This window comes from Nanorana parkeri, unplaced genomic scaffold (assembly GCF_000935625.1).
Source record: "Nanorana parkeri isolate BGI_ZX_2015 unplaced genomic scaffold, ASM93562v1 scaffold130, whole genome shotgun sequence".
In the NCBI taxonomy this organism is placed as follows: domain Eukaryota; kingdom Metazoa; phylum Chordata; class Amphibia; order Anura; family Dicroglossidae; genus Nanorana; species Nanorana parkeri.
In genome coordinates, this window is record NW_017306398.1 from 1,137,495 (window position 1) to 1,150,113 (window position 12,619).

Below are 12,619 nucleotides of genomic sequence, written 5' to 3' on the forward strand. Positions count from 1 at the left end.
CCTTAGTCTTTTTCCTTCTCCTCGGGAGAGCCCTTACCTGGTACTCAGAGGATCGACTTGGGCTGGTCCCTAAGGATCAGGGCCCACCAGACTTAACTGCCAGGTGGACTAGAGTGCCTTGCCCCTGTCAGGAGCCTTGCGTTCCTCGGGTTCAGGGATATCGTGGCTCTTTTTCGGAAGAGGACCAAGCACCCTCGTGCACTTTTCTGTGTTCACTTTTTTTTTTTGTGCTCGCAGGGGTTTGTTCTACGATGCACAACAAACGACAAACGCACTCAACAATTTGTCACCAGTTATACAGTAAGGTGCACACGAAATGGGCTTTGCACAGTAAAACAGTAGAAAGGCATCATGGCACACTCACAAACCAGCATGTAAAACAACTTGTCTCACCACTAAGGACAATGACAGAGGTTTGGATACACGTCTTCTGCAAAGGATGTGTAAGCCGCACTGCCGCGCCAAGGCACCTCTTATAGTGCGGGCCTAACTCTAAACTATGAGAGTCTCCATCTTGGAGCACATGGGGGCAGAAGATATCAAATTGGGTGCAGGTTTGTCAGGAGGAAGCCCCACCTCCTTAAAGGTACAGAGACACACAAGGGATCCCGCACATCCCAATGGCAGCTGAGAAACCCCATGCGTCGCTGCACCAAATCGGTAAAGCAAGTTCTACGATGCACGCACAGCGGAGCTTAAAAATAGACTCTTTAATTATACAGTATATGTGAGCGCTATATAAATGGAGGACATATTAACCCTTGATTCTTTTTTCTCTTCCCATATGTAAGGAACCTGGCAAACCAAACTTTTGAGTTCTGCCGAAAGCCCATGCCTTCGTATTCCTCATCCAATAGCAGCAGCTTCTGCAGCGCACAAGGCAGCGAGAGCTCCCCGGAGGACAAGATCATGGTGACTACCTCCATTATATGACATTCATTGCTGCTCTAAGCATTGTTTTATGACTGTGAATAATAACTGCTATCACAGCGCCATCTGCTGGTGGATTTGAGGTACTGCACTCCAGAGTATCTAGAATCCTGGAAATGGCACTTTTAGGTTTTGATTAGAGGATTTTTTCATGGGAGAAACATGTAGGCTGCTGGTGGTGACCCTTCTTCTTAAAATGCTGGTTGCCTGGCATTCATGTTAATCATCTGCTGCCATTATTTTGAGTCCCTGACCTGGAACCAGCATGCAGATGCCTGCCAACCTTGCTCTGATTTTCCTGATCTGCATGTTTCAACATTCCAGTTGTGTGATTTTAAAAGGGACTGAAGCCAGTTGGCATATCTGCCAGGCAATGAGCATTTTCAGAAGTAAGGCAGCCCCCATATTTCTCCTATGACATGTTTACTTCAAAGCCCAAATGTAGCCCCTCTGGGGAGGGATTTCCCTTCACTTCCTGTTCTGTCTCACAGCTGTTGAATAGGCAAGAAGCAGAGAGATTTTGTATTTCCTGTTCTTTCTGACATTTTCTTTGATAAACAGGAAGTCAGGAAAAAAATCTGAAATTGGGACAAAAACTGAAATTCTAACTCATCCCTACTCTAACTGGGGGTGTTGGTCCCTCTACAGGCTCAAATGATTGGCAGCGGGGGGTCTTCTTTAACCAAATCAATAAATAGACTTCCCCTGGGCCTCTAACCCCCTGGGGGTGGCAGGGGGGTATCCATCCACTTCCTGTTCTGTTTGACACATAAAACAGACAATAAGAGGGAGATTTACCCTCATTTCCTGACGTTTATTAAAACTGCGCCTGAGACGGGAAGTAAGGAGAAGTTTTTAGAACAAGGACACGCGATAAGAACCTAACACACAGCAGAAGCCAACACGCCAGAGTCACATCCAAAGGTATTACTGTAGTCCCATGTTATATATCCAACAGCCAACAGTCCCTTTTATAAAGGTGACAAACACCTGAATCAAGAGGAAGTCTCTGAGACATTGGATTTTAGATATGGGACTTCTGGAAAACGTTTAGCTGTGACCCTGGTGTGCTGGAGTCCTCTGTGTGTTGGATGTACATGGCAGCAGGTCATGCACCCACATGCATGCTCATTGACAGTGCCGTACTGTTTATGGATAGCTGAAGCAGTAGGCACCCACCAGGGGTTCTAACCCTTCCCTACCCTGTCTATTGCTGAGAAAAGAACGTTTGACAATAAGGGTCAAGTCCCTCTACGGCAGTGGAGGGCAAACTATTTGGTATAGGGGTCCTCGTAGCCACTCCCTGACTTTACGCAAAGGGCCACACATAATATTCAGTGAATGTAATGCTACAGAAGGCTGTCAGAGACTGCAGACTTTTTGTATTATTTGTACATTGCTGACAATTTACGCAGTGCTCTACGTACTGCACATTCACATCAGTCCCTGCCCTCAAGGAGCTTACAATCTTAGGGCCCTCTCTCTCATGCATACATACCGGGCCAATGTAGCCAACAGAATGTCTTTGGTGTGTGAGAGGAAACTTTGAACCAGGGACCCCCCCAGGCATAAGTGCTAACCACTGCACCACTGTGATGCCCAGGCATGAAAGATGACATGGTCAGAGACTGCAGGCATACCACAAAAGATGGTCAGAGACTGCAGAGATCCACAGAGGATGGTCAGAGACTGCAGGCATACCACAAAAGATGGTCAGAGACTGCTGAAACACTACAAAATATGTTCAGAGACTGCTGAAACACTACAGAACATGGTCAGAGACTGCAGACATCTACAGGAGATGGTCAGAGACTGCAGACATACTACAGAACATTGTCAGAGACTGCAGACATACTACAGAACATGGTCAGAGACTGCAGACATCTACAGGAGATGGTCAGAGACTGCAGACATCTACAGAACATGGTCAGAGACTGCATAAACACTACAGAACATGGTCAGAGACTGCAGACATCTACAGGAGATGGTTAGAGACTGCATAAACACTACAGAACATGGTCAGAGACTGCAGACATCTACAGGAGATGGTCAGAGACTGCATAAACACTACAGAACATGGTCAGAGACTGCAGACATCTACAGGAGATGGTTAGACTTGACACATGCTTCAGGAGACAGTCATAGACTGGCGACGATCACTGCTAACATTTGTAATCCCTGCAACCCCTTTAAAAATAACTCACGTCACATATGATATTTATCTTGCACCATCAGAGGTAAAAGCAATTAAAAGAAAACTGGGATGGACAGCACAGAAAAATGTACGATCGTGTGAAGGAAATACATCAAACCATTGACCGCTATAAACCACTCTAAAGAATATTATTCTTTCATTAGTTTGAGTAAGCACCAAACCAGAGAACTGTCTGCAGGGACCCCTGAGGGCCACAAAGTAAGTGCCAAAAGGCTGCATGGCTCTACAGGCTCCAATGTTCATCAGGGGGGGGGGCCGCCTTCAACCAATTCACTCAGGTCAGGTGACTCCCCGCTGGACCGCCATGACAGGCTCCAAGTATAGCGCCTTATAATATTACGCAGTTGGAAGCTAGAAATGGAAAATGGCTTCGCTGCATGCAGTGCTGCTGTCCGGGAGGCCGATGCGTTTGCACTCATCGCCACATGGCAACCTGTAAAAAAAATGTGATGAGGCCGACCAACAAAGAGACAAATAGTGGAACCCGGAGAATAAAGAGGGAACACAGCGCAGGCAGAACGGGACACGGCCTTGGATGAAAGCCTTACAACAAGCGTGAGCACATGATGATAAGGATATCAAATATTGTCATAGGCAAAGCGCAGGACGCGCGGACACTACATGATGAGTCATCTAAGAACTGGAACATCTTGTTTTTACATTGACAACGAAGAACCTGCCTGCGCAGGTCTGAGCCACGAGGATCATTTAGGAGGCTTCTCCGCCTAAGTTAACCAGTCCACTTCCAAGCGCAGACATCCCAACTCTCCCGGACGCTCCGGGAGTCTCCCGCTATTAGATAGCGTCTCCCGACCGCCCGGGAGAGAAACACTTCCTCCCGGAAAGGTTTAAACTGCTCGAGCAGATTAAACCTTTCCCTGCGATCGGGTTTTTTTTTTCTGACATCGGGAGCCGCGGCCCGACTGTCTGTCAGAAAAGAAAAAAAAAAGGCATACGAATGCATAGCTAGATTCCTATTGGCTATTGCACTTTGCACTGCTGTCAATCAGCAGAGGGGGAGCTGAATTTTTCTATCAGGTCCTCTTCTGGTGATTGAAAGCAGCAGAGGGCGTGTGCAATAGCTAGTTTGCTATTGGCTATTGCACAGTGCAATAGCCAATAGGAATCTAGCTATGCATTCTTATGCCTTTTTTTTTTCTATTATTCTGACTGCAACTGTCAGAATAAAATAAAAAAGTCTGCAGATAGCAAAGGAGCTATTGCTTCCTGTGCTATCTGCCATCATTTCAGGGGGCTGCTCTCTCCCAGCCCCCCCTAACACCCCTCTCCGCAGATGGGGGGGGGCACCTCACTGAAATGAGAGGGACACCTCCCTGAAATTGCTTCTTTCAGGTTGGGATCCCTGCATGCGGTATTATGTGGTCTTCCATAAAACGGTTCTCTGCTCTATAAATCAGGAGCTGGACGTTTCTCGGCGGAGTATTGGGTGCCAAGATCTGCAGTGAACGTCATTGACATCCCCCATGTTCCCCCAACTGTCCCCTATCCATAACCCTCCATGAAATGCTACATTGTATCTCAAAGTGGAAGGAAACTCAGCATCAAAATTCAGACGGAAGTCAAAGTCCCACATCTTACTTCCCCAAGATAGCTGTATACACAACCCCTCGGGTGCAGCATCATCCCACCCTTTCCAGTGAGCCCTGGCTGCTAATAACAATCCTCCTTTCCCCCCATCCTCCTAATCCGCATCATGCAATCCTTCCCTGTGAATGTGAGCCATCAGTGACACACACCCCTGTGCTCAGCCTCATCCACCCCTTTCCGGTGAGCCCAAGCTGTCAATGACCCACCCCCAAGGTTCAACATCTTTCAATGCATCCTGTGATCCCACGCTGTCAATGAAGCAACCACTGGGCTCAACATCCTCCAACCTTTGGGGAGTTGATGGTCTTTAACCCCTTCCTGTGAGTCACAACTGTCAGTGAAGCCTCCACTTCCTCCTACTCTGGATCATCCAACTCCTTCCCATGAATCCAAGCTGTCAAAGAGGCACACCCCTGAACTTAGGATCATCCAACCCCTTCCTGTGAGCCATAGCCGCTGATGACATGCCCCTTTCCCCCTACTCTGTATCATGCAAACACTTTCTATGAATCCAAACTGTCAATTACACACACTCCTGAGCTAATCCTCATCAAACCTCTTATTGTGAGCCCAGGAAGTCAATGGTGCACCCTGGGGGTACAGCATCATGTAACCCCTTCCTGTGGGCCAAGGCTGTCAATGAGACACACACTGGGCTTAATATTATCCAACCCCTTCCTGTGAGCCCTGGCCGCTGATTACATCCCCCATTCTCCCTACTCTGCATCATGAAAACACTTTCCATGAATCCAAACTGTCAATTACACACACCCCTGAATTCAGCCTCAACCAACCTCTTCCTGAGAGCCCAGGAAGTCAATGATGCACCCTGGGGATACAGCATCATCTTACCCCTTCCTGTGAGCCCAAGCTGTCAATGACACACCTCCCGGGCTTAACATCCTTCAGCCCTTCCTGTGAGCCCAGGCTGTCAATGACGCATTCTTGGGGGTTCATCATCATTCAACCCCTTCCTGTGTGCCGTCATCCATTCCTTGTCTGTTAGGCCAGGCTGTCAATGACACACCCCAGGCTAATTTTCATCACACAGCTTGGGCATAATGTTTAATTATGCAGGGGACATCCCTCATATGTCACAACCTGATGAACGTAGAAGTAAAAATGGCTGGATAGACCCAAACACATTTGAGAAAATCATATTTTAATTTTAGGGAGGCCATGGCTTAGCTGACGCGTTCATACTTTGGTGTGTACATTCAATATCAATCCTCCCTTGTTAGTAAATTCTGTGTACTGTATATATGCTATCAGGGCCGTATTTACTCTCTCTGTTGCCCCAAGGCCTGGTTCCTCAATGCGCCCCCCTACCCACCAAACACCCCCCTTGGAGAATGGCAGACCTGCAGGTTGCATACAAGTATTCTAGGCGACATTGTCGGGATCACTTGTACAAAACAAATGGCGCCTTCCCCTCTGTACATTTAGCTCTGCCCAAAGCAGGGCTAAATGTAAAAAACAACTACCCGCCCGGTGCCCAGAACTGCATGTCCTGGGCATCAGGAGATGGGAATTCCACACCCCTGCTGCCCCTCTTCTCCCTGCTGCCCCAAGGCCGGACCTTGGCTGGCCTTGTGGGAAAACCGGCCCTGTCTGCTATATATGTAAACGTGTGCGTGTTCATGCGCAGTACATTCCAAGAGCATATGATTAGCTTGTTCATGCAGGATCGATGCCTCATCATACGCACAAAACCCTTAAGTAAACCAACCAGCTGTTCTTTTGTGTCACATGTGCTATAAATGATAAATGCGAAAACGCCCAAGAATCTAATCTCGATTTTCATCTTTTCTTCTTTTTTATAGGACAACACCTTGAAATAGTAGCTGATGGCGTCAGCACCAGAGACCTGGGAACTCACTGTAACAGAACATAAATCCCCGATCCTCTCGGACAAATTTACATAGTCACCAATGTTCCCTCATTTCGAGGCCGGGGATTAGTTTGGAGAGTTTGTCCCCAGAATCTGTTGTCCCTTAGGGATGTCACTTTGGTTTTAGTATGAATCTAGAGCAACCTTTCTCATCCTTTACCATAGAGGAACTCACATTACTTTATCAGACCTAGAAAAATCATGATATCTGCAGCTCCAGGTACATTAGCACGATCAGAAGTTGTAGGGGGTTTGTATATAGAAGAATAAACAATGTTGTGTACTTAACACTACCCCACTCACTCTAAATTAATTTTAGTAATAATCATTCAATAAATAAAATTAAAAATGTATAGCCAGAAAAAACACAGTAAAAACTGTAGTGACCTCTAACATTGGTGGTCAGTGTAGAAGTGACTCCTTACATTGGTGGTCAGTGTAGAAGTGACTCCTTACATTGGTGGTCAGTGTAGAAGTGACTCCTTACATTGGTGGTCATTGTAGAAGTGACTCCTTACATTGGTGGTCAGTGTAGAAGTGACCCCTTACATTGGTGGTCATTGTAGAAGTGACCCCTTACATTGGTGCTCAGTATAGAAGTGACTCCTTACATTGGTGATCAGTTTAGAAGAAACCCCAAACACTAGTATAGTTTAGAAGAGACCCCTCACAATGGTGATCAGTTTGGATTTGACCCCTCACATTGGTGGTCAGTTTAGGAGTGACCCTTCACAATGGTAATCTGTATAGCTGTGACCCCTCACATTGGTGATCAGTATAGACGTGACCCCTAACGTTCGTGGTCAGTTTAGATGTGATTCCTCACATTGGTGGTCAGTTAGGAAGAGACCCCTCACATTGGTGGTCAGTTAGGAAGAGACCCCTCACATTGGTGGTCAGTTTAGAAGTGACTACTCCCGTTTCTGGCATTGGTGTAAATCACTGTAGGCAGGAGACTGGTTGAGAAAGGCTGCCCTAGAGGAATATCAAATATCTATTTTTCTGCATGTAAGATTCAGATTTGATCATATTTTAGTGCTCTGAACGTTAACATGAAAAATATTTATTGACAAAAAATTATTTAAAGATGAAAAAAGTATTTAATTTTCCACTGTAGTAAAGATATCATATTTGTCTGTATAGCAGAGTGCTATGACTTTTATTACCATTACGGGTGATGGAAAAATATTTTTTGATTGATGAAAGCCACGTTATGTTAAAGGGTCAGTCCACCTAAAACTATTGACTCACCGTTCCATATATCTCTCAGTGACTCTATTGGTGAGATCTCTGCACTGAGTTTCTGGATCTGCACATCAGCTGTGTGGATTCCCACCGTCCTTGTTCTGAGTTCCAGCGTCTGTATTCCTGCTGTACCCATTATAAGGGGTTCTAACCACCCTTGCACTGAGTTCCCCAGTCTCCACACCTGCTGTGTCCATTATGAAGGGTTCCCACCATCCCTGAGCTGAGTTACCAGGTCTGCACACTTGCTGTGCCCATTATGAAGGGTGCTCACAATCCCTGTGCTGAATTTCTGGGTCTACACACCTGCTGTGCCCATTAAGAGGGACCTCCACCATCCCTGATATATTTTATTTTACGAAGAATGTAGCAGGGATATCCAAACCTCCCAGATGGACAGGAAAAGAGCAGGAAATTATGGCAGGGGGATCCCACTGTTGCAATATCCATATAAGAGATCAGGGGCTCACTCATCCCACTAGGATCCGCTTATAGCTTAAAATTTCCCTTTTGGGTGGACTGACCCATTGCAACCTTATGATACAACATCAAAAAAGGACTGAGTAAGAAAAAAATGTATGCAAATTCATCCAGGATATAATAGATCAATTACACACCGGAAACTTGTGCTGCTATCTGTAGCCTTGAAGCCACCTAGTGCTCTTAAGTATTCTGAAGCTATAAATGTCACTAGGCCAACAATATCGATTTTTTTGCTGGGGGTAAGAAAGATCTTTGTGATTGGTGAGGTGTTTTAGAAGCTAAGCTCTCCTGAACAAACCCCCCAAAAACCCCACTGCTGTGCTCCAGCTGCCTGCCCACCAAAATGCCAGAATTGTGTAAAAAGTGGTGGGATGTACAGTGAGTGGCAGCATGGCGAACCTTCATCTTTTGATCATAAAGAAGTTGGATAAACACCATGTAACACAGAAGGGAGTTACACCATCCTGCCCTGCCCAATCAGGATGCTTGAAGACTCCAAACCCAGAAGAAACCATTGAGAAGATGACGGCACCAGCGAGGGAGCTTGGGGGACGGTGTATCACTGGAACGGAGGTGAGTATAGATCTCTGCTTTAACCTGGTATTGCATCTGAGTCCAGTGTCTGGAACAAGGTCAGAAGGGTAAAGTATTGCCTGTTTTGGTCATGTAATGGCATGCAAGCAATGTTTTTGTGGTGCTGTACTGTGAGCTTAGGCCCATGACTCCCTCCTAGAAAGTCGGTTAAATAACACTGGCCATCATGCAACCCCGAAAACTGGCAGCAACTACTAGTGGAAAAGAATCAGGCCCGGTTCACACCTGTAGCGCGTTCCACCGGAACACCGAAATCCTATTATTTCCGATGGGAATGGTTCCCACCTGGGCGTATTACAGGCCGTATGAACGCGCTACAAAACGCCCTGCGCCCAAAGAAGTACAGGAGCTTCTTTGGGGCGTATTTGCCGCACGTATCCATTGGGATAAAGCCAGGTAGCCCTCAGAAACTCGCGTTTGTCGCGCGTTTTGTTACAGCGGTCGAAACGCGCGACAAACGCGCATATTCGATACGCCTAGGTGTGAACCCAGCCTCAATGAGCACGGGGCATAGCTCTTGATGGGAAAAAAATGTTTGCCAAATGCTATTGTAGCCAGACAGCTACAATAGCATGTAGCTTCCACCATAGCAGACCAGTCACATGGTCTGCTAAGGCTGAAGTTATCCAATTGATTGGCAGGCAATAGGAAATCTTTCTCCTCCAGAGTTGTGGATGTTATCTACTGGAAGGGGAAGTGCAGGGTTGGTGAGACTGTAGCAGTAAACACTATGTCTGCCCAAAGCCACCAATGACAGCGCATCCTACAGCAGGACTAGACCTAGCAGCCAATGACTCCTAAACTAAAGGTAACTGTGGCAGTGTGTGGCAATGCCACTATGTAGAGTGGAAAAAGGGTCACCCAGGACTCCCAGCAAGAGGGGCTGAGCGGCTCCAGGCAAGTACTGTTACTAGGAAAGAGCTGGTTTTACAACTCATTCCGGGTTTTCTGGATCATAGTTGGGATCCTGGAGCCAGGAGATTTCTAAGCGAACTGGGAGGGAAGAAATCTCCATTCCTGGGCCCGGGCTCTAGTGGTGACCAGCACCGAATGATGGTGCACCTGTGCACAGCGCTTATGAGGAGGATGCTGGGTCAGGTTCAAGGCTCTACCTGGGTGACAGAGGAGGTCTCTGCAGGAGTCAGGAGGGCTCCACCCTGGGACCAGTCTGTGGCTGTCGGACTGAGGAGTGTGTCACCTGTGTGGTGAAGAGTGTTTGGTAAACATGCAACCTAAAGTCGGGGGACTTTGAAAGTGCTATTTTGCTGAAGAAAGAAAACTGTACTTTGTGTTTAAAAAAAACCCTGCGAGGGTAAACCTGTGTGGACTTATGAGTTGGATTCAATAAAAGTGGGCAAGGAAGCCCTTAAAAGAAGTCATAAGCGAGTGGATGCGTCCTTAATGCGCTACCATTGGAAGCTAAATCTCACATAACATACAGAACCGCTTGTGACCAGTCCAATAATGAATCTGTGGTCAAGTAAAGGCTCTCTATGTGATACATTATATACACGGGTACATCTGAATGTGAGTACAGGCGCTCAGATTACATGTTCTCCTGACATCATCTGGATGGCTTATAAAGCCCGTATCATGTTGCTGTGGCGTTACGGATTCTTCTCCCAATAAAAAAACAAAAATGTCGCCTCATGTCTGACATCTGCGTTTTGTTTTCTGGAATGGCCACAGCCCAGAGATGTATTGCAATCAATGGCGCAGTCTGTGTTCCCTGCGGACATGGTGCTTTCCAGTGCTCAAATACTACATGGGAGGGGGAGCGAGCTAAAGTATTTTTTAATCAGGAAGGCTCCTGTGAGGTTCTGGTATTGATGGGTCTTTATCCGGCAGATATAATACGAGATGAAACCCTACGTGGACGACATTTAGTTTGCTGAAGCACTGTGTATCCCTTTCCCCCATCTCAGTGCTGTTGATCTCCTCCAGCTTCCTGATAAGTGACAATGGTAGACCATGTCAGTGCAATGTGGGTGTCAGCACAACCACTTGTAATTTCTACCAGGGATATACAATTGGAGAATCGTTGTCACTCCATTACAGAATGTGCCCGAACAAGGGTCTTCATACCGCCATCATCAGGTATTCTTTCAATGAAATTTGCAAAAAAGCTTTTGTAATGACATTACTATTTTGAAGCTTATATTAGATTTTAGTGATTAGGTTTAGATCTACTTTAAAGGCAAGAATTTTTTTTTGTGGATCTCCATTATTAAAGAAAAGTACATCATTTTATATTTGTATAGTACCATTCCATCACCCGGAGCTTCCATCACATGAAAAGCCCCTCACTACCCGGCTTGAGAAAGACAAGCTCTTCGAAACGCGTAGCCGCTCTGTTTTTTGGCCACACCAGACCCTGCTTACCTCCGTTACTTCCCGTCCTCACCCGCTCCATTCTGCAGACACACCGCTCGTTGTCACCGGGCTCCCCGCTCCCCGTCAGCAAGTGCCATATTCCCCACCCCCGATCCACTCGGCGTCCTGCCTCGAACAGATTGATTTCTCCCAGCCGTCGGCTCAGACAGCCTGTCATCCAACATCACCCCTTACAATTCTACCAGCACCACCTTGGCAAACGACTGACACCCCGGTCTGCATCTATAAGAAGCAGCACACCCATCATTCCTACCCACACCCAGACACCCCCACCCTTGTGTCAGCGCTGCATCTAGGGAGAACTCTCCCAATTTTTCTGAAACTCCCAGAACCCCATCACCAGGAGCTTCCAGAGCCCCATCACCCAGGCCCCATCACCAGGAGCTTAGAGCTTCCAGAGCCCCATCACGGGGAGCTTCCAGAGCCCCATCACGGGGAGCTTCCAGAGCCCCATCAGCGGGAGCTTCCAGCTTGTAGTTTGTAATTGTAGCAGTGTAATAATGCTCGAGGATTGTAATTTTTAAAGTGAGCCTACTGGTCTTCTGAATGTTATCTGCCATTCATATTGTTCTTATCATTAAACAGTGCAGTGTAATCAAACCCTTACAGCAGAGCTTATAAAACTGGAATTACTTAAGCAAAGACTGAAATGAACAAGCCACGGTTACTTTTCATGTTGTTTTTAATATGGAAGTTTATCGTAAAAAAAAGGAAAAAAAAAAGGTCACTATTAAAAAAATATGGTCCTATATAACTTCTGAAGTTCTGAACACATTTGAAAGTATTTTGGAGGGGGTTGTATTTCATATTACAGTCTCTGTACATTTTCATTGGCATGGCGGGGCCGTAATTCACGAGAATCTATTTTGGCAGAACAGATACTTCTTGTTGCCACATTAAACCTAATTTTGGTTATAAGAATCATGTGCAAATAATCAGTAACACATATGAATGGGTTAGTGAGAAAATAACTTGTGAAAATAAAAAGTTTAGAGTCTAAAGAATTAAAGGAAGAGAAAGTGGGTTTCCAATGGTCTTCTGGGCTCGAGAAACCTTCAGAAGACTTTAGGAATAACATACAAAAAAATATGAAAACCTAAAAAGGTATCGCAGGTCAAAAAACACCCCAAAACCCACCAATATCCATTGATAATCTCACTCAGATCAGGAGATGAAAAAAAGGTTCAAAACACAGGGGGGAAAAAAAAATATAGAGAGAGAGAGAGAGAGAACATGTTGGAACTAAGACACGGACAACA

At 46.1% G+C, this 12,619-nt stretch overlaps 1 protein-coding gene across 1 annotated transcript in view; it reads left to right on the forward strand.

Annotated features, from left to right (window-relative positions):
• LOC108784893 (rap1 GTPase-activating protein 1-like) overlaps window positions 1–6,609 on the forward strand; it is an 85,709-nt gene extending 79,100 nt beyond the window's left edge. Inside the window, exons 18-19 of the mRNA XM_018553831.1 lie at window positions 792–912; window positions 6,577–6,609. Of these exons, the coding sequence (XP_018409333.1) occupies window positions 792–912; window positions 6,577–6,594 (139 nt within the window). The 3' untranslated portion in view covers window positions 6,595–6,609. The remainder of the gene's footprint in view (window positions 1–791; window positions 913–6,576) is intronic.
• Window positions 6,610–12,619: the final 6,010 nt, after the last annotated feature.